The sequence below is a fragment of the Pelodiscus sinensis genome, chromosome 11 (assembly GCF_049634645.1).
Source record: "Pelodiscus sinensis isolate JC-2024 chromosome 11, ASM4963464v1, whole genome shotgun sequence".
Classification (NCBI taxonomy): Eukaryota; Metazoa; Chordata; order Testudines; family Trionychidae; genus Pelodiscus; species Pelodiscus sinensis.
In genome coordinates, this window is record NC_134721.1 from 5560976 (window position 1) to 5588537 (window position 27562).

The 27562-nt window shown below is 43.4% G+C and overlaps 1 protein-coding gene across 31 annotated transcripts in view; it reads right to left on the reverse strand.

The window, feature by feature from the left end:
• MAGI1 (membrane associated guanylate kinase, WW and PDZ domain containing 1) overlaps positions 1–27562 on the reverse strand; it is a 554446-nt gene that overhangs the window by 72370 nt on the left and 454514 nt on the right. For 15 of the 31 annotated variants that reach the window (XM_075938530.1, XM_075938529.1, XM_075938527.1 and 12 more), the window contains 8 exons: positions 23774–23856; positions 20515–20553; positions 14600–14657; positions 10130–10218; positions 8970–9062; positions 5740–5802; positions 2769–2951; positions 839–1459 (listed from right to left, as the gene is read on the reverse strand). In XM_075938530.1, the coding sequence (XP_075794645.1) occupies positions 839–1459; positions 2769–2951; positions 5740–5802; positions 8970–9062; positions 10130–10218; positions 14600–14657; positions 20515–20553; positions 23774–23856 (1229 nt within the window). The remainder of the gene's footprint in view (positions 1–838; positions 1460–2768; positions 2952–5739; positions 5803–8969; positions 9063–10129; positions 10219–14599; positions 14658–20514; positions 20554–23773; positions 23857–27562) is intronic. The other 16 variants (XM_075938534.1, XM_075938535.1, XM_075938526.1 and 13 more) reach the window with 5 other exon arrangements.

The following is a 27562-nucleotide window of genomic DNA, read 5'->3' on the forward strand; positions in this document are numbered from 1 at the left end:
CATCCCGCTTTGTTCTTTCCACTTGGCAGAGGTAACTTGGTGGTCAAACATAGCGCTTTTATCAATCTTCTCATCTCTCTGTGCTTCTATAGCCACAAACCCAAGTAAGACTCACACCATGACCCTTGAAAACAAAAGTATGCAGGAGGCTTGTGACTTCTCGGTGGAGGCTATTCCACTTGATTAGTGCTGGGACACTATGCTTCACAAAGCCACACGAAAGATATGAAACTTCCTTAGGATTATGTCTCTCCCAACAGAAGCCAACTGAGCATGCTTGGAAGTAATTTTCAATTGCTTACAGTTGAGCTTTAATCCCTCCCCACACTCCTAACCCACATCTGCTGGGCCTTCAACAAGATTTCTCCATATTCAGAAGATGATACTCCCCCTGGATATTTCTGAGTTACTGGTGAGTTAAAAAGTAGTAAAATACAGCTTATTTCTGCCCCCAAAACAGCCACAGGGTTGCCCACGTTTCTTTGGAAATCCAAAGAAAGTTTCAGTCACAGAGGTAAACTTTTACTAGCATGCGAAAACGGGTTATTATGTAAATCCTAATTTCATCAGAACACTTACTATCAAAAGACACAGATTAATATTACCTATAAATATTATGTGTAATATACCTGTGCACATACATGTCCCACTGCAACAAAAATGGGTTAAAATACTGGTTTTTTTAACTATATGTTATGTAATACAAGAAAATTGTGAGGAATGGTCAAATTTCTACACCTTATAACTTGGGTGGTTTACAACAATTTAGAATCGCAAGCCTTTAATAGTGTATTTTTTTTTCAGATCAACTACTTTTAAAGAAAAATCTAAGACATACCTCCTCGTTGCACAAGTAACGTGACTTCACTTCCTTTCGGACATTCAATCAGCATATCCACAACTTGGTTGTGAGTAAGGTTTTGCACATTCTTCTTATTCACTTCAACTATAAGATCTCCTTCTTTCAGGCCTCGGCACCTTGGGCTGTCTACAATTTGTTTCACTCTTTGGCCCCCACCACCAGGGCTGTCTGCTATAGTAAAACCAAAGCCCATGGGCCCTTTCACTATATGGACAGTGATGAGCTCAGGCTGTGTTGCTATAGAGGAAGCCAAAGAGACAGTGTCATTGGGGTAACCATGGGATCCATTTGAAGAGACTTCTGCGGGACTACTTGGCCTTTGCTCCTTCAAGCCATTTACTTTCCCCGTTTTACTACTGTGGCTTGCTGGAGAATCATAATTTTCTTGCCCGTTCACAATGATCGGCTCTTTGTCGAGAATTGCCACAGACGTCACCAAGCTCGTGTTGGGGTCATCGGGGTCAAAGGGTAGAGGGTAGCCTCGACACAGTTCAAGGTCCACGCTGGCACCGATGGGAATGGACTGGAATATTTTTACAACTTGAGCGTGTGTGTGTCCCAGCACACAGGTTTCATTCACACTGACTATAACGTCTCCTGTGGATGAAACAAAGAAAGAAAACCCCACACACTTTCAATTTGTTGCTTTAATGCACCGAGCTCCTTTCAGAACGTTAACAACAGACACTTATCAGCAGTGAACAATGGGTACCGCTCTGCTACCCTGCTGATAGACTTGTAGCTAGATACACATCTGCAAGGATATTTTATTCCTTCCTCTCAGCAAAGGACAAGAGTAGCAGTGCTGAGGTGAGTGAGAGCAATCTGTATCCAAAAGATGCATTGAGCGTTTTACATATAAAAGTGGTTTTGAAGGAAACACACAACTTGGTTTACTCAGAAAACAAAACAACCCTCCTCCCCCAAACCTAACAACCCACCACGCAAACCGATGATGTGCGGCCCATTTTATAGTACAGGTTGAAGTTCTCTAGTCCAGCACCCTGGGGACCTGACTGCGGCTGAACCAGAGAATTTGCTAGACTACGGGAGGTCACTATCGTCTAGCAGCATTACCGACACTTCCACTGCTTACTGGGCTCTTAGGAGACATTTAGGGGTAAATTAGAGCTAAACAGCAGTACAGAACACAGGGATCAGAAAGAGGTGCAAAATAGCTGACCATAGCTGGGAGGTGGTTACTCCTTCCAAGAGGTCAATGCATTGCAATGCAACATCAAGCGGTTCTCTGTGACTGCACTAAAAACCGAAGCGGTTGCTCATTTCTCCAAGGTTTAGCATCAGTAGTTTAGCAGTCAGAGCAGACCGCTAGCTGCCAGAGCGCTTGAGATCTGGTACCAGCATTGCTAGGAACTTGTTGAAAACCCTTGAGGAAGTCCCCCGGCTGGTCTGTGTCTCAGTTTCCCCACTTCCAAACTGGGGACAATACTACTTATCTATTTGGGTACATCTAGACACCGGGGCACTACTTATCTATTTGGGTACATCTAAATACTGGAGATAACCCAAAATAGCTAAGCTGTGTTTTTAAATGCTCCCGTGATTTCAAAATATTTTTCGAAATAAAGGGTGTGCTATTTTGGCATCCGTGTAACACCCATTCCACAAGAGTTAAGGGATGTGTCTAAATCGCACGTTATTTCAAAACTGGGCGCTGTGTAGATGGGCCACATTTCAAAATAAGTTATTTTGAAATACAATCGAAATAAGAGTCGCAATTTGCATAGCGCAAATTGAGTCTTATTCAGAGTTTAGGGTGCTGTGTAGACGCACCCTTTCAGAGAGGTACATTGTGTCTTAACATTCTTTGCGACCCTCAGATAACAGACACTGTTAAGCGCAAACTGGGAGTGGGATAGAATTTTTGTCCCCAAAGCTTTGTTACCTGTCTCCATTTTGCCATCCAGTGCAGCTGGGCCATCAAGCACCAAACTCTTGATCTGGAGAAATTCATCCGGTTCATCCCCTCCGACCACAGTGAAGCCGAAGCCCCTGCTGCTTTTCCTCAGCTTGGTGTGGATGAATTTCCCTTTCAACTCCGAAGGGTTGCGTGTAAAAAATGGTTTTCCTGTTTAGGAAGTTTTGGAAGTCCATAAATAGGCTAGAAAAATATTCTCTCCTGTTTTCCTTCCCCAGCCCACGCTAGTGATTTAATGGACTCGTCTCAAAGGGGTCTCCGTGTTAGTCTGTAACTCCAAACACAACGAGGAGCCCCTGGTTTATTCGGGCATCAGCTTTCATTGGTAAAACCCATTTGACTCGGATGAAATAATTTTTGCCCACAAAAGCTGATGCCCAAATAAACCTTTGAGTCTTTAAGGTGCCACAGAACTCCTCATTGGTTTTAATGGACAGGCACACTTGTGTGTATGCACAGAAGAGAATGGAACAAATTAGGAATTTTACTCCAGTTGACTAGCTTCTTACTTCACCCCCTTAACTTTACTGCAAGCACTCATGGAGTAAAGTGATACCTATGGGTAACGGTATCAGAATCTGGCCCTTTGCTTGTAGGTGCCCATGTCTAGGCAAAGCAGACATTAATTTTTAAAATCAATGCGCTAACACGTATAGGCTACCGAGAGTGGGAGATGGAATACATGGACAGTTTGGATATATTTACTAACTCTCTCCCCAAGCAGGTCAGGAAGCATAAAAACCTGGCAAAAGTTGTCTCTTTATAAAGCAATGGACGAAACGAAAGCTCGTGAAAGTGAGGCACTTGGTACCCTCGCCTCAGGAAGTTGGGTCTGTGCTTAGTGGCCTGTCAGGGCTCTGCCAGTGCTTTTCAAGCCTGACTTGCAATACCTCCACAATTTCAGCCCTGGTCACTTCTGGAGCATGCTACTGAAGCGCACGGGTGTGCGAGACTACACACACGACCATAGGGCGGCTGGCTGGGGGGAATTCTGGGTGAAGAGAAAGCTAAGAAAGGTTGTGACCATATTACTCTCTCCATAAAGCTCTTGACCCACCCCCGTCTTTCGTCCCCAAACACACCAGAAGTAAAGCAAGATGGGTGCGGGGTTCTCACTTCCTTGAGTATAATCCCCCAGCCCGCTACCTTCTCTCTATATGAATTGCAACATTCTTCACATGCTGCCATGCCCAACCAAAGCCTTGTCTTTGACTCCTGCTCCTCCCTACACTCTGCCTGAAGTGCATGAAACAGTATCCACAGAGGTGCATGGGGACCACAAAGGCATCACAGCATCACACCAGCTGTGCGGGAGGGCTGTTACCTATGCTCCCTGGGGGCATGCTACGGAGTGCAGAGAGCTCTCAAAGTCCTGTGGAGATAGGGTCCATTAACCCACACTACACTGGCTCTGAAAATTAGTCACGCTGCCTGCTCTGCTTCTAGGAGATCAATCATCTTTGCACTTGTGGTTGTTCTTTACCCAGGTACCCAGAGGGGAAAAAGTGGGGCAACCGTGACAGCACTAGGGGTACGCCTACACTGCAGGCTTATTTCAGAATAGCGCGTCTACACTGCAGGGAAGCTTCCAAATGAGTCCAAGGCAAGCTTCCCTATTGTAGAGATGTGCTACCTCGATTTAGAGCTCCAGAGGCACTGGGGAGGAATAACTTAGAATGGCCCTTGTGAGGGGCTATTTCAAAATGGCAGCAGTGGAGCGTCTACACACGCTTTATTTCGAAATCCAGGCAGTCCCCGGGTTACATGGATCCGACTTACATCGGATCCCTACTTACAAACGGGGTGAGGCAACCCCGCACTAGCTGCTTCCCCCAGCAGACCAGGGATACACAAAGCTAGCGCTCCCCCCCCCCCCCCCCCAGCAGACCAGGGAGACACGGAGTGGCTTTTCTCAGCAGACACCTCAGCTTGAGAATAAAGGACTGAGGGAAGTGAGGTGTGGGAGAATAAAACTGAGCTCTGGAGAAATGTTTGGCTAGAGTTTCCCCTACAATATGAACCAGTTCCGACTTACATACAAATTCAACTTAAGAACAAACCTACAGTCCCTATCTTGTACGTAACCCGGGGACTGCCTGTAGCTATTTTGGAATAGGTGTTAACCCTTGTAGAATGAGGTTTACAGATTTTGGAAAAAGCCGTCTGTTTTTTCAAAATTAACAGAATGGCTGTGTAGATGCTTGCATTGTTATTTCGAAATAACGTTAGTTATCTCAAAATAACGGTGCAGTGTAGACTCACCGTAGGACTGAAAAGGTCCTATGTGGATTATGACCAGAGCGCCTGGTGTGCGTTTCAAAACTCTTAAAAACAAATTTCCGAGTTTCTGCTCCAAAAGGCAGATCTCTAAGGCAGCGATGGGCTACATAGGCTAATGAGCAGGCTGTCTACGTCAATGGGCTGTAAGATTGTTATAACCAAGATAGTCTCCTCGGATGGGGTCGTTTGGCTAACTGGGTCTGCGTTCCGAGAATTTGCAAGGAGTGCCGACTGAACAATGGCAATGCTTTGATGGGATATAGGAGGAGCACACGACTCTCATGGTCGATGCTGCGTGCAATCAGCATGTGTCTCACTTCACGTGCCATTATTTTATGCGCACGTCACTTTAGAAATACCAACAGGAAAGTGTGTTGGGGGCCACCAACAGGGAGCTGCTTGCTTTGCAGGACGGGAGCCCACCCCCACTGTTTCTGGAGTGCAAAAAGTGTTTCCCTACCAGCAAATGGTAGCAGGACATGAAGTAATGACTCCCCTCACAGCCTCTCTGAAACACAAGAACATGACTCTTGTGTATCCCAACCCGTTAGGCTAATACCTCTTGGCTGCAGGGAGGGTGGAGGGAGGCGCTCGTTTTAAATGACTGAGTATGCTCAATGAAAGTTATCATGGGACGCCGACAGACAAAGCTACACACCAAGTTGCCGAATGGCAGCTGCTGCTCTTCCGGGCTTTGTGCAACTCTCCCAGACAGCAGAGCCTGCAATGAAAGAGGGGGCAACTCAGCTGGTCTCTCCCCAAGCAAGAGAGCCAGTGAGAGGGGGAAACCATTGCTCAGCGGGAGAGAGGAGCCGTGGCTGGGAGTGAGAGCATGGAGGGAAGATGCTGCAACGTGTGCCGGGCAACAACTGGGCCAGCGATGGGGCAACGGGAGACTTGAGCTTTCCCACAATGTCAGCAGGAGACCATGAGGGGAGGGAGGCAGGCAGGCCGTGCAGGAGGGGCTCACCAGCTGAGAAAAGGTGCCCAAAGTAACCAGAAACCCTTCCCTTTAAAATCAACTGAGGAAATGAAGAGCTAAAACCAGACTACGTAAGGAGCCAAAGCGTAGCCTTCACCCGCCTCATGGGAATGGAAGGTAAAATCGGTATTAAAAAAATATTTACAAATAATGGGACTGATTTTGGCCACTTTATGCTGCTCCAGCTGTGTAGAGGGTGTTGGCCAACAGAGAACTTCCTCTGGGTATGGCCCTATGTTGCTCCCCATCTCTGGAACAGATGGGATGAGAGATTCTGGGCTGTCCCATGCAGCCTGGCATAGAAGGATCCAGGGTAAGGTTTCCTTTCGCTGGTGCATTCCTCACAGCCCGCAAGAAGCAGTACAGAACCCACCCCAATGAACGGACAGCTGTTGCCTCTTTTCTTGCATGTGTTCTACCAGCTCTGTGCAGCCATCTCTTTGCTCTGACAAACGCACCCTGAGATCGACTTAAAAACCTTCTCAGGACAAAACTACGGATCTCCTGAGAGATTCGAGATTCTCTTACTGCTCACGGCAGAAAGACGGGCGTTTAATTATGGCATCTACAGAGACAATCGCTCCAAATTGCCTGTTTATTTTCTCCCCGCATTTAAATAGGTTTGAAGCAAATATTTTAATTAAAAATCTGTTACAGGGCATTCATTACTGAAACAATGATATTGACAAACTGTCACGGCCATTGACAAAATTCCATTGATTTCAGAAATGGGCAGGGAGGATGGCCCTAGCTTCTGTTTGCCAGAGGCTGGGAATGGTGACCGGGAGGGATCACTTGAGGATTCCTTGTTCTGTTCACTCCCCCGGGGGCATGACCCTGGCCACTGTTGGAAGACAGGAGACTGGACTAGCTGGACCTTTGGTCTGACCCAGTCTGGCTGTTCTTATGAAAGAATCCTGACTCAATTACATGATTCGTCCCCGTGTTACATTATGGCGCTGCTTGGACAGCCTTTGCTTTGTTCTTAGAGCATAAGCGAGGGATGGGATGCTGACGGTTTTGTGCTGCTGCAAAAGGAACTGGTTCTACTGGGTGGTGCGGCTGCCTTGGTCCAACAGGATTCATAGTCCTGTGCATCCGTTGTTGCTCCTGGATGGGCAGGGGGGCTGCATGTAATGATGGTTTCCCCGTCCAGCTGACCAGGAAGCGGCCTCAGAACTGCTCTCCAATGTCCTGCCCTCTGCCCACCTGAATGACTGCATTAAGTTCTAACCCCCCGTGGGTTACAGCTGCTTTGCTTTGTGCCGTGTACGGCTCCCTCTGTGCTGCGGGGACGAGTTCCTAACACCTGCAGCACGCTGGCGGCCTATTTGCGTCAGGGAATGATTTACGGTGCTAGCAACAAACCTAGCTCTAGCTCCTGTTATTAGAGAGACCAGTGCTCTCAGCAGGCCCCGTTAAGGCTGCCTGAAGACTCCAGCTGTTGGTATCTGGACATAGCTCATCTATGGCCAACAGTAGGTCTGTCTGAGGGAAGGCGCTCACCTTTTGTTCTTTCCCTCCACACCTTTCTGCCCTACCACGTTTCAGGGCATGCTGCACCTCTTCTACACACTCCTTTCTATTGCTCAGTGCCCTTCTCTTCTTGTCCGGCAGGGTGGTTCTGACAAGCCCCTCCCCCAGGACATACACAGAATGCGGCAGGAGCACTGACATGGTACCCATAATTGAAGTCCTGACCTTGCAAACACTTTGTGCACATGCTTCACTTCAAGCACATTGGCCGTTCTGAGCATTTAAAAGGGAAGCACATGCATAAGGATTTGCAGAAGTGGAGCGGATGTTTGTATGTATTATGGAGAGCATTTTGCTCCAGTTGTCATAGGCATTTTGATTTTTACCGCCACAGGAAAACTCTGTAGAGTCTCTAGGAATTTGTTGAATTTTACCTCATGGATTTTCCACTGAATCGTCTTAGCAGTAGGATGTGATTTTTCCCTTCCAAGCCCTTAGTGACTGAGACATCTAGAGCATCAGGGTTTTCACATGGAGGTCAGTACCCCCGCCTTGTGCACTGAATAACCTAGCGCCATCATCAGACACTTTACAATGGTCTTCCCAAAAACATTTTAGGCATGGGAAGTTTCACAAGAAGTAAAAGGGAAATGCTGACCTCACTCGGCGAGGACTCACTCATGTGGCTGTTTGAGAATGAATGCGAGCAAATAACACAAAAGAGCTAATAAAGCACTTCAAAAACAGTGCACCGTGAAACTGTGGCACACACGGTATGTATTGTTGTGACACTCAAAAGTATTGATCAGCTTTAGGAGAACAATGGTGTCAAAATATTTTAATTCACGTGATTCTCTCAGCCTACTTGTTAAGGTTTAGCGATCAACAGGGGAAACAATTCTACATTCGTTTGGGCTGCAATCATATGCAAAAAATATCTCTGGTCTGATCATTTTATAACATGGAATATTTTTAGCTTGCATAACACATTAGACCCACGCTTTAATCTTGGTACATTTGTTTCCTGTCCATAAAGAAAAGAACAAAACAACAGCCAAACACATTCAAACATAGTTTGACTGCACAGTATTGCACAAAGGAGTCAAGTTGTATGTAAGTTTGCACACACTCACTATATCAGACTTTAACAAATTTTCTTTGAATCGGCTAACATTCTAATTCACGTTTTCATGGTATGTTCTGAAAGGTCTGAAATTTGACAGAGATCTTCAGAAATCCACTAAAAGGCAACCCTATTCATTTTCATTTTTGTCATCTTCAGTATAAGACCCACAGTTCTCAAAGTCCAGAGAAATTCAGGACAATGGTGTTTTGGGATCTCACTACACTGCTATCGAAGGCCCTGTTTCAGAAGAAATATGGTAGCAAAAATAATTTCATTCTAATAGGAAAACCTTCTGGGACATTACCTTGTACTGGTGCGTCTCGAACTGGCTCTTGGGCATTTGGAGCATGATTTGGGACAGCTGGTGGACCAAGCGATGGATGCTCTTCTGTCCATTCTAGAGATAGGGAAAAAAAAAAGATACAAAAGAACAAAATCACCCACCGGGATAGGGCTACACCTTCTAGAAAAGCAAGGCAGACTGGAGGAAGAGGAGAAGGAGCGGACTGAGAAGTGGACTAAGCCAGTGTTTCTCAACCAGTGGTACGAGTACCCTTAGGGATATTCGAGAGAAGTCTGGGGGTACGTCAATACAACTGAAATTTGGAGAAAACTAAATTTTTGTTTTAAGTTTTACAGCACTTTATTATTTTTGTACTTTTTACACCCAGAAATGTCATCGCTTGCCAGGCTATGATTAAGTTGTTTAAACAAATGTGTTGCAATGGTAGAAAAAATAATTGTGTATCTGAAAACTATAGGTACTGGGGGGTACTTTTTTTTTAAAAGGGGTACTTTATAAAATAAAAAAGGTTGAGAAACACTGGACTATGCCATATTTGCATTGTGAGTTGTGAGGGATGCAGCCAAGCAAAGTGTCTACCAGAAACTCCACACCATCCCTGCATTTTAAAAGCTTGAAATTATTTTACTTCCGTGCTATTGACGCATGACATGATTTTCAGTAAAACCAAACAATGTGTCAAAAGAACCAAGTGGAACATGTCTTCAACCCCCAAGAATCTACTCTGAGCAGACCTCTACACAGGAGTTTAATTCATGGCAAATATAAAAATAACCTCTTAGAAAAAAAAAGTCCTAGGTGAGGCTAACAAGTACTTTTTCATTATTATTATTATTTCTGGGAATCCAGCTAGCTTGCTTTCTAACCTATCAACTTTCCAGAAGTAGAATTAAAAATTGCCCCCATTTTCAGGGACTGAAAGCTAATTATCACTGCTCATTATTTCATCATTTCTCCTTTGCCTCATACTATTCAGTCTTCTAGTAACAGTACAAACTACAGGTTTGGATCTCATTGTGCCTATAAGCTGTCCCTTAAAATCACAGGGATTCTAAGTGCTTAAGTGCAGGACAAATATGTCCACGTGGGGGTGTAAACTCAAGGGAGAGCATATTCTGTTAACAAATATCTCAAGCATGCTGCTCTCCCTGGGTGCCAACCTTCTGGTTGTTGCTGCTGCTGCTCAAGCTGTTTCTTCCGTTTTGCTTCCAGGACTGGATTCTCATATTGTGTCTTCCTGTTAATATGGCTGGAGAAGAGAGAGAGCAATACATTAGGAAACATTCTGTGTGGCAAACAAAAATGACAGCCAGACTCACAATTCCCCTGACACAAGGGGACAAAAAAAAGCTAACAGCAAGGCATATGGTGAACTGCTTGCCGACTTGTGCCAAAATGCTCAGTTAGGAAAAAAAGCACAACCTATCTGATGTGACATCTTGAGCAGGAACGGCGAATTCTTTCAGTGACAATAAGAAGCAGTTTAACTGTGAAAATGAGAGGAAGGCAGAAAGGATGCTCTGCCTACATGATAAAAGACAGACCTACATCAACCTGCTTTAACCAGATTCCCAGAGGTACCGTCATTCCCCGGCTCAGTGAAGTTAAAAAAACCCTACAACCCTGGTAACATCTGTCAGCTATCTAATCAATGCACGATATTAATAAGGGGGTGAAAAATACTTGCAATGCTTTGGACTAAGCACTACAGCTCTGTGCAGGAAGACAGATTGATTGAAGGGGAATGTGTGACCTTGGCGCAAGAAGTATCTGAAATCTGCAACCATTAAATGATCTGGATGGAAGCCAACATGAACCTATCCAAGTCCGCTACAAAATAACCGTGCTTACCTGTAAATGTTCTTAGAACCCCCTAATGTCCATGCATGATGCAGTGCATCACTGGGATAGCATTAACCCTTTTGTGAAACTAGTGAAAAAAAGTGCCACAAAAATTGCTAGCCTGCTGAAGTCATTCAAGTTCTGATGGAACTTGCATGATACAAGACTTAGACACAGCTTCTTAATGGAGTCCCAGGTTCTGGAGAAGAAAGTATTAACCGTCGTGTTGAACTAAACTCTATGAGCACCATATACAAGAGGTGATGGCCGTTTTTGCTCAAAAACTTGTGGGGCGTCCACACTACAAGCGTGTTCTTGTTCAAGAAAAAGTACAGTTAATCGTAAAAAGACAGGGCTTTTTGCACAAGAGTTATTCCTCTTTCTACGAGGAATAAGCCTTTTTGCGCAAGAGCTCTTGCGCAAAAAGGCATGGTTGGATGGCCATCAGAGCTTTCTTGCGCAAGAGAGCATCCACACTGCCATGGATGCTCTTGTGCAAAAACACATCTCTTGTGTAAAAGCACATGGAAGTGTGGACGCATCCTTGTGCAAGAACTCTTTGCGCAAGAACTCTTGTGCAAAAAGTTCTTGCGCAAGAAGCCTGCAGTGTAGACATAGCCTTAAGATTCAAAGGCTTTCAGTCAAGACCGGTTGGATGCTTTTATTTAAGAGATCAGCTCTAGCTGAAACAGAAGGGCTCAATACTAAAATTAATCTGTGTGGTTCCCTGGTCTATTTTTTACAGGAGACCAGACTAGGTGATGACAAATTTATCTGGCCTTAAGATTTATCCTGCGGGAGAAGAGGACCAGAAGATGATGGTATAAAGCAAGCTGCTCCGGTTTTGGGATAGGTTATAATTTCCCTCTACTAGGCGAATTCTCAATCGCCCTCTGCTTTGAAGGCATCAGGAGAACTTAACAAGCCATGTTGACTGCAAACAGTCATTAGCAATTTTATGAAAATAACAGAGCTATGAAAAAGGCCAAACCAGCACTGAGCTACAATGGGCTGCACTTATTGTGGGCATCAATGATATTGCCCAATCTCACGAAGATCTAGATCGAGAGGTTGGCATGGTACGGACTCAACATTTCAGGGTGATTCTGAATCTCAGGCCCAGCTGAGATCCGAGCTGCACTATGCTGGGCCATCCATTGTTTCAATACTCGGAGAACTGCTTATAAAGATAGGAGAAATTAGGGTGATTTTTAACATCACTGACCCGCATGGAAATATGAGTCGATTGTGGTGACATATCACCAAAATAATCTTTGCCTGAGTGGTTCTACTGGGAAATTGATAGGTAAAGCACTAGCAAAATGCACCTATTTGAAGAGTGAATACAGAATAGCAGTATAGCAATAGAGGGACTCGGGTAGAATTTTCTCACAAGTCGTAGTAGGGATGATTTCAGTTACTCCTCTACACAATGCATAAAACGTATTGAGAGAGGAACAGCTTAAAAATCCAGATGGATGGAGACAAAAATGTTCAGATCCAATTTCTCTAATGTTTAGCTGTACATTTCAAGCATGAGTTGCTTTAAGAACCTAGTCAGCATTAACTGAGTTCGGTTAAAATTCTTGTAGAATCCAGTTCAAAAAAGTTTACCGTTAAGAAACTGTGTTTTGCTGTCTGGAAGTCCTTTCCACAGTTCCATAATTATCTTTAAAACAACTGTTTGCAAATAATCACAAAACACACAGTACAAAGTTCCACTCAGCATTGTCTTCATTGGATTCACAAAAAGGATAATCTTTCTTTAAAGGAGCCTGATGTTAGACTGCTGATTTAATTAATCTAATAAGCGTATGAAAACAAATTCAAGAATCCTGTAAGAATCTGTCATTTTCATTTATCAGTGGAGGGCTGAGAAAATGTAATGGCTATCAAAAAATGACATGACAGAAGTTTTTCATGAAATCATCATTTACTAATGAAATTTATTCAGTGGAATAGAATGTAAGTGTGTTTGTGTAAGAGAGAGAAATCTATTTTATACCTGTATTAGCAGATGATAGATAGTAAGTAAAATAGTCTTCTATGCCTCAATGCTGTTACAGTTCTATTTAATCTCACACTAAGGAGTGTGTCATGGGAAATGCTCAACACAGGGCTCTTGGCATGACATTTAATAGATGAAAAATACCCCCAATATCTCTGGCAAATAAATGTCAAGCCTTAATTATGCAGTTTGCTAAACCTTGTTTCCTAAGGCACAGATGGTGGGGTCAAAGTGAGCCAAAGCAGATAGAAGCTGTATTCCACATCTCTTTGAGGGCTATCCTAAGCCATCCTAATGGACGGGAGTGTACACATAATTAAAAATTCATTTTATGGGGTCAGCGATGAAACAAAACTTGGTTCTCCGATTTCCCAAGGGAGTATCTGTCATCTAGATAAAGAGAAAGCTGTTCTAATTCTGCAGAGAGTTACATTAAACCCATAATTCTTTACAACCCAACACAGAAAGCTTTATGGTTGGTATTTGATCACACCAGCATTTTCATTTTTCAGTCCTCTTTTTTTTTTTTTAATTGAACAGGTAATCTGCTTCACAAGAGCACATTTTGAACACCTTGCTATACTAAGGGAATTGCTAAATTGATCACATAGCTATTACAGCTTTGAATAAATGTGTCTCAGCTAAAAATAATTCTGTCTTTACAAGAATGGGTCTCGGGCATCTAGAGACGAGTGCTCCTCCTTTCTGACCACGGCCTTTATTTCAAGCTATGCACTCGTTAAGCAATTCAGGCCTCAGAGCACAAAGATTCTGAGGTGTCCCAATGCTCTAGTCTAAATAGGTTTCTTCCCTATAAAAGACCACTTGCAGTAATGCCGCTGAACAAGCCCTTTAAGAGCTAGCTGCGCTGGGAGTTGTGATTTCCAAGTCGGAGACGTACCTATGAAAAACCAGTCGTAGTGCAAACTGCAGTGGCCTGGGCGTGGTACCGGAAAACATTCCCTCGTGGTCTGGGTGCTTTTATACTCAGGATGGCCAGCCCATGCCATCACTGACTGCTGCCCACACTACTGCAACTCAGCTGCTCTTTTGAGTGAAATACATTGCTGAGCGTTAGCTGAAGTATTTTTCCCCTCAAGCTGAGAATCACACCCTGGTACCATGCACTGATGTATCCTAAGGGATTGCATACATGCATTTGGCACCCACCTGCACAGGCCAGCTATCTGCGTGGCCCCTGCTGATGCGCATGAATAGTTCATGAATGACCTCTAATCTGGTCCCGTCTCAAAGAGGACTAAATCAAAGTGCAGTAAGCAACTAGTCAGACACACTGGCAGGGCCAAACGGACTGTTCATCCGCAGCAAGGGAGCATGCGGTGGATAACCTGGCACAAACTAAATTTCCACATCAGCTGTGGAGGCCAGATCCTGTAATGCTGAACCACAGCCAGCCACCAGGGGGCGCAGAAGAGCAACACATGATGTGCCTTCCTATCCGAGACCAAGAGTATTAATGCTTCACTTCCAGCATCCATGCTCTAGTTGCGTGGGCATTGCGGCAGTCCCGTCAGACAATGCAGCAGTACCGTCAGCTACAAAACACAGCACACAGGGAGGGTGACTGTCTTATATACCATGTGACAAGCATTCTTAGCTTATCAGTAAGTCTTTCTTGGCAGTGGTGGAGTCATCACTACTACCCTCAGCAGTAGGCCCAAGTTTCAACCTCAACGAATGCTATAAGATTACAGCAAATTCAACTGGAAAAGTTCGCACCTACTTGACAATGAAAAAAGAAATCTCAAGCAGCACTTACTCTACATAGTAGACACCATATACAGGATCTTCAATCTTTTCCCAACCAGCAGGCAATTCTGAGGGGGGTAAAAAAGTATACATATGGCTTAAAGATATAGTTGTCAGACAGGTACCCCGATTTCACTTGCCTTTCAGAATCCCACTTCATACTATCACCTACCGTACAACGATCAGATTCATCACAGCCATCGTTTCCCATAGTAGTACATTGTTCAATGAACACAAATATTAGTCTTACCCACAGATGGGCAAATACCAGCTTGTGGGCCAGATCTGATCTGCCAGGGTCAGCCACTGGTGGGTCCCCTCCCCCACACCGCCATATTTACCTATGACTCTGCAGGTACAGGGGATCACTGCTCCCATTGGCCGTCGATCGCCGTACTCAGCCAATGGGAGCTGTGATTGCCAGTAGCTGTGGAGGCACAGGTCAATATAGTGGCAGCAGCCCACCGGTGCTAACCCTGGTTAACTGCCACCATTTTATTGCCCGCGTCTGGTATTATGTTACCAGTAGTGAGGTTAACAAACCTTTGGAAAGGAGACATCTGTGCCTTTTGCCTTTGGTTTTATCAAGTCAATTTTTGTGGCTGCATGTTATTATTTTGATTCCTGTATTCAATGAACAGTCATGCATAAATTGCTTAAAAGCCACCAAGAGGGGCCTCTGTGTAGACATTTTGGTTGGGGAAAAATCTACTTTTTAAAATTCCTCTGCTAAGTATTTGCAGAGACCATGCTTAAATATATTTCAGCATTTAGCATGATTTCTGCATTAGCACCCAAATGTCCCCCTCATGACCAGCAGCCCATTATGCTAGACGCTATGCAAACACCAATGTACTTCACTGTAGAACACTTGATAGAAAAGCATTTAATGCCATAATCACATGTAACAGTCGTTTTCATTCTTTTAATTAGAACAATTACTAAAAACCGCTCTGAAGACAGAATTAGCATTTGGAACTTTAGCCCCACATTGTGCCTGCAGATTTTCTAGACTGGAGGCATATGGTACTTCTTTAAACACAATTAGTGAACATCACTTCAACGTAGTAGCGAGGGTTATTTGAACTGGATGTATTACTCAAGGGTCTGATCCTGCTTCCACTGAATCAAACAAAACTCCCAATGGTTTAGGTCCGGAGGTACTACATGAGTGACTTTAAAGAACCACCACCATATAATAAGCATGCATATGAAGGCTATTAAAATACACCAGTGAGAAAGAATTCCCCATAAAAGCAACACTTATTGCCAAGCTGACAAGCCCAATGGGAAATAATCTGTGTTTATTCATTATGGAATGCAAAGATTTACTTTTTATGAATGGCATCAGTTGCTTAGCCAATACAATCAAGCACTGGCCCATCAATCAGAATAAAGTAACTGTACATTTCGGTATTTACAGGCATCAGCTATACTGCCATAAAGGCACAATAATTCCAAGCTGAAAATGAAGAAAATTCACCCACCCACCCAGTAATTACGCAGAGTTTATGTTTTCATTGAAAATTGGCTGAACATCAGAAGAAATTAATTTCATGGGTTTTGCTCGGTTTTGCTCCACAGGTTCCTTGTTTGCAAATAAAAAAACATCCCCCCCATTCTTTATTTTTATACTTATCAAGTGTAAGGGTCTTTGGATTCCTTGAGACATAAGCAACCAAATGCAAGCCAGTGCTACTCTTTGGGTAAGAAACCACTTTGCAATCTTCTCAGCTGATCTCTTTTGCATGCTTACCAAATGAAAGAGTTTGAAACTGACATTCCTCTCCAAAGCACAAAAATCATGTCAATATAAAATACAAGCTCAAAACTTAAGGCCAAATCCTGGAAGTCTTTATAACTCAGCTGAAACTCCCAGTGATTTGGAACGATGAAAAGACTGTGCGATTTAGTCAAAAAAATTGTAATCAATTAAAGTTTTGATACAGACAAGAATCAGATGAGTCAAAAGTTTTGGCTGACATTTCATTCTTAACTTATTCCACTGTGGAAGCAGAGGGCTGTGGAGGCCACATTGGAATAAGAGAGACAGAAGTAGAGCACCAAAACCTGAGTAAAAGGTGGCGAGAGAGTCGTACTTGGGCTTGTTGGCTAAGCTTTTTGTGTCACAACCTTAAATCATGTTTATTTTATTTTCAAATCTCAGGCTATTGTTTTTGGCCCGCACCATTGCCTTATCTTTCTTTAAAATGGTTTTGGTATTAACATTTCATTTTTATTTTCTGTAAAAGGAAAGAACTTTTATGGAAGGTCACAAAACAAGGACCTTGGAATGGCTCCATTGACATTCCAGGCTATTGGATAAATATGTCTTTAAACATTTTTAAATTTAACAAAACACATTTCTACATGTTTTGAAAACCAAGAAGATAAGAACTGGTACTTTGGAGCTATTCGTAGTCTATTATGTAGCTCCACATCCAGGAATTTAATAAAAAGACTTTTGAAATGTTTTACAAGCAAGATGTTATTCTGCATCAGCAGCACCCACTTTGCAAAGTCCAGTATATGGGTGGTTTTCAATTATTCCCACTTATATTCAAGATAAGCCAGAGCTATTAGATCACACCATGAACTTCTGAACAATAGAACCCAGGAAAGGAAAGGAAATCCCGCAGACCCATGTGGACGCCCATGGAGGATTATAATCTAATATTAACTCAGACATTTGCAAGAGCAACCACCTATTCATTTGGCTTAAAGTGCCCAATTTATATTTTTCAGCATGGAGTCAACACGCGTTCCTAGGTGGATAGTCTATTGGTCAGTATTCCATGCTACAAGACTGATAAATCCCGGAAAACCAGGGAAACTCCACCAGCCCAGAGTTATCTTCCCCCACTGCAAACACATTCCATCCAAATACCATCACAGTGCACAAATGCCAAGGGTTAGATCTATGCTATAAAACTAAGGCTTGAAATTCACATCTTGACTGGTTAGAGCCATTTTGGAGATCGGGCTCAGATTTTTACCAGCAGGCAATTTATTCTGCAGTCTTCGACATTGCTATTATTGGAGGTGCACACAAATGAATTATGGGTTTTAGGGCTTGTCTTTGCCACAGTGGGAATCAACGTTGCAGTAACTGATCCATCGACCATCGACTTATCACATCTGCTTAGACACAATAAATCTATCTCCGAGCACTCTATCATCAATACCAGTACTCCAGCAGGACAAGAAAAGTAACTGGTGTCGACAGGAGAGCAGCCCCCACCAACCTTACTACATGTAAGATGCTGTGGTTTTTTGTCTACTTCAGCTGAGTTATTTCTGTAGCTGAAGTGGATCACCAGCAGGGGTTAGTATACACGGGGCCTTAGTGTTCCCTATGTAGATAAGATTAGTGGGAGTTACCCAGGCATAACATTGTTAAATCTTTCCCTAAGGCTACGTCTACACTGGCACACTTTTCCGGAAATGCTTAAAACGGAACAGTTTTCTGTTATAAGTATTTCCGGAAAAAGTGCGTCTACATTGGCAGGGTGCTTTTCCGGAAAAGCACTTTTTCCGGAAAAACGTCCGTGCCAATGTAGACGCGCTTTTCCGCAAAAAAAGCCCCGATCGTCATTTTCGCGATCCGGGCTTTTTTGCGGAAAACACTACTGTGCTGTCTACACTGGCCCTTTTCCAGAACAGTTTTCCGGAAAAGGACTTTTGCCCAAATGGGAGCAGCATAGTTTTTCCGGAAAAACACTGACAATTTTACAGTAGATCGTCAGTGCTTTTCCGGAAATTCAAGGGGCCAGTGTAGACAGCTGGCAAATTATTCTGGAAAAGCGGCTGATTTTCTGGAATAAGTGGCCAGTGTAGACACAGCCTAAGTGTTTAATTTCTATCCTAAATAGCCCTGTTCCATGGATATCAACAAAACTACTCATACTTGTAAAGATAAGCACCTGCGTAAGTTGGTGCAGGATCAGGGACCAGGTTATGACTGTGATCTAATTGCTCTGGCTTGTTTTGAATATAAGCTGGATATGAGTCAACAGTGCGCCCTTGTAGCCAAGAAGGCTAATGGCATATTGGGCTGCATTAGTCGGAGTATTGCCAGCAAATTGAGGGAAGTGATTATTCCTTTTTATTTGGCACTGCTGAGGCCACATCTGGAGCACTGCATCCAGTTCTGGGCCCCTCCCTCACCATTACAGAAAGGATGTGGACACATTACAGAGGACCCAGTGGAAGGCAACAAAAATAATTAGGTGACTGGAGCACATGACCTATGAGGAGAGGCTGAAGGATTTGGCCTTGTTTAGTCTGCAGAAGAGAAGAGTGAGGGGGGATTTGAGAGCAGCCTTTAACTACCCGAATGGGGATTCCAAAGAGGATGGAGAGAGGCTGTTCTTAGCGGTGACAGATGACAAAACAAGGAGCAATGGTCTCAGGTTGCAGAGGGGGAGGTCTAGGTTGGATATTAAGAAAAGCTATTTCCCTAGGAGGATGGGGAAACACTGGAATGGGTTCCCTAGGGCAGGGGTGGCATCTCCATCCCTACAGTTCTTTATGTCCTGGCTTGACAAAGCCCTAGCTGCAATGATTTCGTTGGGATTGGTCCGGGGGCAGAGGGCTGGACTCGGTGGCCTCCTGAGGTCTCTTCCAACCCTAGAATTCTTTGATTATCAATGCCCTTCCCTGGATCTACTCCCTCTGTCCATCCATCCCTTGAAATTACACTGCATGCTGAAGAGAAATAAAGAGCTAATATCACGCTGATGAGAACAAACGTTTATGTTTAGTAATTACCTAAAATCTTGTTATTTTATAATAATAAGGCTCCATCCTTAGTGTTTTTGAGACAGTTTATTTAAAAAGTGCATTTCGGTTCAGCTGTCTTCGTGCATTTATTCTTGATGTTATTTTCATCTATGAAAGGTCACTAGCCTTTGCAATGGAAACCTCAGTGCTGAAATTTGCGCCAACCCCGGCTACTGGAATTGATAAATCATTCCTTTATGTAATCTCTTTTCAGATGCTGCACTAAAAGGAGTTAGGTTCTGAACACGATTCTAGCCATACTACCCACAAGAGCACCTTCCTGCACAGCATTTCAAAAAGCAGTCAATATTTATTGACTGCTGCTGACACATCAATCACACAGGGGACGCAGTCTACACTTTCAAGTCATTAAGGAAACCAGAGATTAATTCCACTGTAATAAAATCGGCTACCATACAAAGCTATAAATTTCTTTAAAGCAATGGAAGACCTAAGGAAAATACAATCCTATACAAAATACTCAGCCCTTTCAGCTCTCAAAATGGACTAGACTCAAGAATATGGACTGAACTAACTAATGATAAATGAGATTAGAGATAATGATAGAAAATATCACTGGACCACACCATCTAAAATCAGTTCATTCTTGATTTAGAACATCAGCTACTGGGGCAAAAATGTCTGCTGTGTCTTTCAAACATTCAGCAAAAACGTGCCATGGAATATTTTTGGATAGTCTTCCAAATTTCACTTCATTTTCCTAACTTAGGAAGGTTAGGTATTAATCCTGAAATGCCTTATATAGGTGTTTACTCTTCACATAACTTGGAAGTCAATGTACCTACTCACCAGATGAGACCTTGGCCCCGATGAAGTCAATGGCAAAACTCCATTGAATTCATGGGGGTCTAGAATCAAACCCACCGTCATACGGGTAAACATATTCCCAAGCCTTGGCAGGCCTTGGTGTGTTTCTTTTCATTGGGATCCAAGAACTTGCCTCAGATTTGCCATTATGGAAAACGGCTATTTGCAGTGCCAAAAGCCCTGATGTGTTTTGCAACTGAATTGTTGAAATTAAAAATCTGAAAGATGCCAAATGATACGAAAGAGAAGTCAAGCAAAGAAAGGCTTAAAATGGTACTGTCAGTCACACAGCAAAATGAGAGATGAATGATTTACCTAGTTCACTGTCCAGTTCCTCCGTGTGTACCCCTTCTTCTCCAAGGGAAGAGCAGGAAATGAGACAGAAAAAATTAAAAGAAAATTTCAGATACCAGCACCAAGCAAGATATTCCTACAGTCAATAGAAGAACCAACACCAATTTTGCACAGTCCAAACCTTCAGTGATCAGAGTACTTATGGCCCTTGATGTGGGTCGTAAAAGAACAGGCTCTTGCACTGTTATAATAATTCTGGATCAGCTAGGTTCATGCCAACATTTGATTAAATAAACAATTTTGCATTATTATTTTTGTAGCAAAACACTCCGCTCAGATGCACACGGCTGTATAGTTATCAAGGTACCAAAGCTGAGTGTAGATCTGAAAGGAACTCTTCACCTTTAAATAGGATGCAACTTAGAACTCCACTCGGTGAGGTAGTTAAACAAGCATTTAACTAGGATATACAGGTAGCTCGACAGACTTATGCACTTCAGGATGTGCGTGAGCTTAAGTGCCTTGCTCAGTTGGGCCTAACGCGCCAATCCTGGAAAGTCGGTGCATTGGTAAGGACCCTGACTCCTAGAGGGGGCTCCACTAGCGTCAAAGGGAACCTCAGTTTCATCAGTTAACAATGACAGCTGATTAAAACATCGCTTAGTTTATGAATAATACCGTAGTCAGAAAATGAAAGGCAATGACACAACTAGAATGTAGATGGTAAAACAAGCTGGGGCGAACAGAAAAGTATTAGCTATGTTAATAAATGATGCACATAAGAGATGCAACAACATCACATTACAGTCGATAACTATGGCACTGAAGAAATACTAACTTACCCATGAACTGTTTGTGTTATATAGAATGCCAGGATAACTGGCTAGACATCTGTTTGTGAAATGCTATTTGGCATTTTCTTCATATATGGTAAACAACAGAAAACTGTCAGGGATTAGTACCCTGCCATGGAAAGCATGTAGCACAGCTACAATCCAAAACCAGTTTGGAAAGAGGCCTAACACTGACGTCTTTACCTTTTACACTCAACACACAACGTGGCTAAGCCTGAAAACACACACAGAGACACACACACACTGAATGGCCCCATCACCTTCAGTGGAGCTGTGCATGTGAGTAACCCTACATTCTCACACTGGCCAGATCAGACTGCCGTGTGAGATTTGGAAGGCTATTTAATTTTTTTCTTCACACTGAGGTGCTTTGATTGAACTTTCTATACAGCAAGACCAGAATAGCAAAGTGTACGGGGCACTAAATGCACCTGACACACAGTGAGTTTAATCACCTGTTAGAAAAATAATAATTAATTAGGAAACAGAAGAAGGAACAATACAATGAGCTGAAAGTGAAGAGCTGCTGAACAAAGGCATAGCTACTTTTTTAAAAAAAACAGTACATTGTTACACATTAACTGGTCCCAATTACACACGCCATTCAGCTACCTATTTTTTTAATTGAAAAATACGAGGGTATAACAGATTGCCAACTGAGACATAGAACCAGGGTGTAGGGATCAACCCTAGATCAAGGATCTCTATGCCTCAAGTCTTACAGACTTTGCAGGATCTGAGGCTGGACCTCAGAGGCCAAAATTTCTAAGGGCTCCGAAGCAGGCCTCTGAAAATTGAGCGCACAACATTTGGTCTAAAATTGGTGCACTCACAAGGCACCTTGAGTTTTATGAACATTCAACTCCAATAACCATGTGTACAACTACCTGATTTTTCTCATGTAAAAGCAGTTTGTACAGTCAAAGTCAGGCATAACATGTGGGAAACCCACTCAGATGTGAAAAAATAGAGGTTGAAAAATTGCAAAATAGTAACAGCATCTTTAGAGGTGACTTTTGAAACCATCAGGCCCATTCCTTTCTTTGGTAACGTAATATCCCAAGGCTTTGTCTACACTGCAGGATTTTGCACAAGAAGCCTTTTGCAGAAGAGGTCTTCCGCAAAAACTTCCTGCGCAAAAGCGCGTCCAGACCTCAAATGCGCATCGCAAAAGTGCTTTTGCGCAAGAGAGCGTCCACACTGCATGGATGCTCTTGCGCAAGAAAGCTCTGATGGCCATTCACAAAACGGCCCTCAGAGAACCTGTGCTTTTTCGGATAGGCTCTTTTTGCACAAGAAACTCCTGTGGAGCGTCTACACCTGCCTTTTTGCACAAGAGCTGTGGTACAAAAAGGAGTTATTCTTCGTGGGGAGAGGAATAACTCTACCTGCAAAAGCCCTCTGTCCTGTCAATTTACTGTTGTTTTATTTTTGGCGCAAAAACGTGCTTGAGGTGTGGACGCTCTGCTGGTTTTTGCACAAAAACTTGTAGTGTAGACATAGCCCTAAAGTATAGGCACCTGACTCACAAATAGCTTGAAAGAGAAGGTGATTGATCTTACTCTCTAAATTAGCTTTACGATAATAATGCAGATACCCTACATGTTCATGCATAACTCTGTGCCAGTTACAGTGCCGCTGTTTTACAGGTTTGTGCATGTCTGTGTACGTGTGAAAGGTCAATGGACCAAACTGTGTCTAGATGTTTCCACTGACTCGTATTATTTGTGCTATTTTTTTTTTCTGAACTTTTCATTTTGATGCCTTTTTAAAGGTAAACTTAAGTGGAATCCCTCCTTTTCCAGTTGTGTTGGGATGCTTATTTTATTTATGTGCCTTCAAACTGGACATTGGCTTGCATTTTCAACATCTCAAGGAATGCAAAATTATATTGGTGCAAATTAAGTGATAAAATCCATGATTGCAAATATCATTTCTCTTTCGCCATCATAACACTTACTAGACTATCTGAATGTAGCACTCACAGGGGTAGCAATACCTTAACGTTTTAATTCTGCCCAAAGGAGGAAACAACAACAGCCTTTGGATCCACTTAAAACATACTAACCACAGCATAAGGCGATGGGCCATGAGATTTACCCTGTGCCTGCACAGGGGTCCTAGCTAGCGCATGCGTTCAAAATATGTTGGTCTCATTCAGCTACAACGAACAGTCAAATCACTTTGTGCAAACATGGAAGCACCCTACTTCTACACTCATTTGGCACAAGATCACCTGAAAATCATGATGATTCACCTTCCATGTGTGTAGTGGGTTTATAATAAAGTCATCTTCAAACAGGGTATCTCTGTGCACTCACTGATTAACATTTTGAAATCTCGATATTGGGTTTTGGGGAAAATCTATTTACTTCCACTAGAGTAAGCACGCTAAAAGATCCAGTTCTCTATTTTCAGTCTCTTACCATCATCTTCACATTCTTCTAGAGGCTTCTGCTGTTTGTTCAGGCACCGTGGGTCTAGCCAAGATGTTGTTTTAGTATTATGGCTGCAAACCAGAAATGGAAATATGACCTTTGTTAATACACTGAGCTATCGTACCAGCGATAGAAAAATATGGGCCTTCACGGTTATTTAATGGAGCTGAAAGCATATTTTTATTTCTGAAGCAATGTAACCACGATTTTATGTTTTATACAGCAGAGCTAGCAAGTCAGGAGACTCAGCATTGACAGAAATAAAATAGCTGAGATTTTTAAAATAATGCTCACTGGAAGTTAGAAATTCGCGTGTAAAAGCATGGGACACTGGAACTGCAGACCCAGGATAGCTGGAATGGGTACACTTTCATTTACACTCTGGATCACATTTTAAAATGGAGATTAACCCGTGGAAATATCTTCCAATGAAAGCTGGTTATGGGTTATTTCCTAAGGAAGATTTTAATTATTTTTTTAAAATTTCCATCTAATTTTTTTTAGGGGAAAAAAACAATCAGAACAAATATTTCCAATGCAAATATTTGTATTATCAGAAAAAAAAAAATCTTTCCCATCAAAATCTGCCATGGAAATCTTGCCCAGCTCAATTTCTAATCACGAGTCCACGGACTGAAGGATGAAAACTGCGCATATCTCCTCTTTAAGTATAGTTTACAGGGATGCTTTCCTCCTCCCTTTAGTCTGTGCCTTAGATCAAAAGGTAATAGAACCTCCCTCTCAAATCTACAAGTTAGTCCTAGTGCAGCGTTTTTCAAAGCGGTCTGCAAAACCACTTTGAGAAACCTGCCAACAAGCTGCTTCGGTGTGTTTATTTACCGGCACCGCAGCTACGGAGCCTCGTAGCACCCATTGGCTCCAGTTCGTCAATGGCAGCCAAGGGGAGATGTGGGAAACTGCAGGTTTCGGGGACCACTTTGAGAAACACTGTTCTAGCGTTTGATGCATATTATCTAACCCTGAGAGATTAACCACTTCTGATACTGAAATCTAGTTTATCTAGCTTAGCTTTTGGCTCTGCTTAATAGTTCTTAGCTCTAACGTCACTCCACATTCAAGGTTCTCAAAGAAGTGTACCAAACTTTAATGAGGCCTCACAACACACCTGGGGTATGTCTATACTTGCCCCCTACTTCGAAGTAGGGAGGCAAATGAAGCATGCCGAAGTTGCAAATCAAGCCAGGGATTTAAATATCCCGCGCTTGATTTGCATGTTCCTGGCAGGTCGCCATTTTAGAAATTGACTAACCCGGAGTAACTGCCCGCGTCTACACGCAGCAGTGAAACGGGAGTCTGATTTAAAGCCCCTAATTCGAATTAGCAGGTAAACCTCATTGCAGGAGGAACACCAGCTAATTCGAGTTAGGGCTTTAAATCGGACTCACCTTTCACTGCTGCATGTAGATGCGGGCAGTTACTCCGGACTAGTCCATTTCTAAAATGGCGACCGGCCGGGAACATGCAAATCAAGCGTGGGATATTTAAATCCTGGGCTTGATTTGCAACTTTGGTATGCTTCATTTGCCTCCCTACTTCGAAGTAGGGGGCAAAAACAGACATACCCCTGGGGAACTAAGAAATAACGTAACGAGGGCTATGTTCCATTAAGGACTAACAGCCAACCAACAAGCTCATTTTCAAAAGAAGACTTCATGTCTAATTTATTCTTGAAGCTGAGTGCTGCAGTAAAAGGTCCTCTTTTCTCCCATTTCTCTAGCCAGTCTTTCCAGTTCAGAAGGAACACATTCAGTTCTTTCGTGTACTTCAGAGAGTTTCTGACAAACTCATTAGTCATAGTTTTGGTTACTCAGATGAGCAAACTGAACTCCAGCAAGGCACACGATCAATAATAAAGCCGAGGGGTTCCACCAATATAGGGTAAATGGTGGATGTGCACAGAATTTTCACATTTTTAGCTAGTGTCAGTCCTGTGGGTCGTTCCCAATGCCAGGAGTACCTCATATGGTCTGGTTAGCTTAAGCATGCAAACTGTATCTGAGCCGCCTCTGCCTGATAAACTCACAAGATTAAACGTTTGTGCTATTTGTAATACTCCCGGGTGTTGTTTGGATCTGGCATATTATAAAAGCAGCCTTTCACGGGCGAGGAGCCGAAATTCCATGTGAGGTGGGTAACTTCATTGGGTGGGATTTGTTTTCTTTCTCCAGGGTTACACTGAAACGCAGTGGAACGGCAGGCCATTGCTGAGATCATTATTACTTGTTTTGAAGTGAAGCACGTCCGTCTGCTCTCTTCTCCCTGCTTTGCGGCCTGACTTGTAACAACACGAGTGCACCAAGTATGCACACAGAAGTCAGGACAGATGCAGAGTTGCGTTACGGAGGACACGTACCTGATTGTAATAACAGAGCCATCCTTCGCTCCCCTGGTTTTTGCCACAAAAGGGCTAACAAATCTTTACAGGCCATTTGGCAAGTCAGGTCTTCAAGCTCATTAAAAGAGGGCATAAACACGTCATCAATCACCCTGCCTCCAAAACCTTTTTGCGGAGGATGAAGGCAGTGGCACGAAACTACCATGAAGAGACAACTGAGGGCAGAGCACCATGTTACGAACACCTCTCAGTTCAAACTGATGCACAAATAGGGGCGGCTCCTGCTGCATCCCTGAATACTGGCTGGTCTGGTACCTTCGGGAATGGCATGGACCGGCTCTCAGGCTCAACCCTACTGCCGCTAGCATAACTGGCCATGTCCGGTGGAGATTGTGGGTGAAGAATCCATCTGAAGTGCATGCAGTTAGGGATGTAAAATCCTGTTTAATTAGTTAAACATTATGTTTAATAAGTTAACTGAATAAAGGAGGATTGGGGGGCATCGACAACCAGGCACAGTCCACAGCAGGCCTGGGCATGGCACAGGCAGAGGCTGCTCCGGATGACCAGAGCCAGTTCCTGCCTGCAACGTACAGACAGGCGCTGCTTTGGACAACTGGAGCAGTCCCTGTCTGTGGTGGGCCACCCTGGGGCTGGAGCTGCCTAGTCGCTGGAGCTGCTCTAGTCGCCAGGGGTTAACCGGAACTGGCAAGCCTCACCCGTTAACGGGATAACCTTTCACATCCCTAGTGCCAGTCTGCCTCTGCTGGTGGCGTGACCTCCCAAGAATCTCTCTCAATGAACACAATAGCGTCAGTTTCTAGTCTTCGGAGGATCACCGTCACTCCCACCTGTAAATCACGTAGCACAGCCTCTTCAAATCAATCAATTTGGCAGTTAGTTTACCCATGGAAAATAGTTGGGATTCTTAATGTGTCCAAGCTGAGGTTCTGGTCTAAGTACTAGACACCAGAAAAGCCAGCTTTGGAGCGGGATGCACTGTATTTGTGGCGTGTACACAGAGGGCCTCTTTCCATTACGACAGTATACAAACGTTCAGAACCAAAATTCAAATTCCTTGCCCCCTACCTATTAAGACAGCTAAGAGATTTGTTTAGTGTCTTGTTTTAGTTTGTAACCACTATTTGAACTTTCTGGCTGTGTCCAGACTCCATGCCTCCGTCGACGGAGGCATGTAGATTAGCCAGCTCGGAAGAGGGAAATGAAGCCGCGATTAAAATAATCGCGGCTTCATTTAAATTTAAATGGCTGCCCCGATCTGCCGATCAGCTGTTTGTCGGCAGATCGGGAGAGTCTGGACGCGATGCCCCGACAAAGAAGCCTTTCTTCATCGACACAGGTAAGCCTCGTGAAACCAGGTTTACCTGTGTCGATGAAGAAAGGCTTCTTTGTCGGGGCAT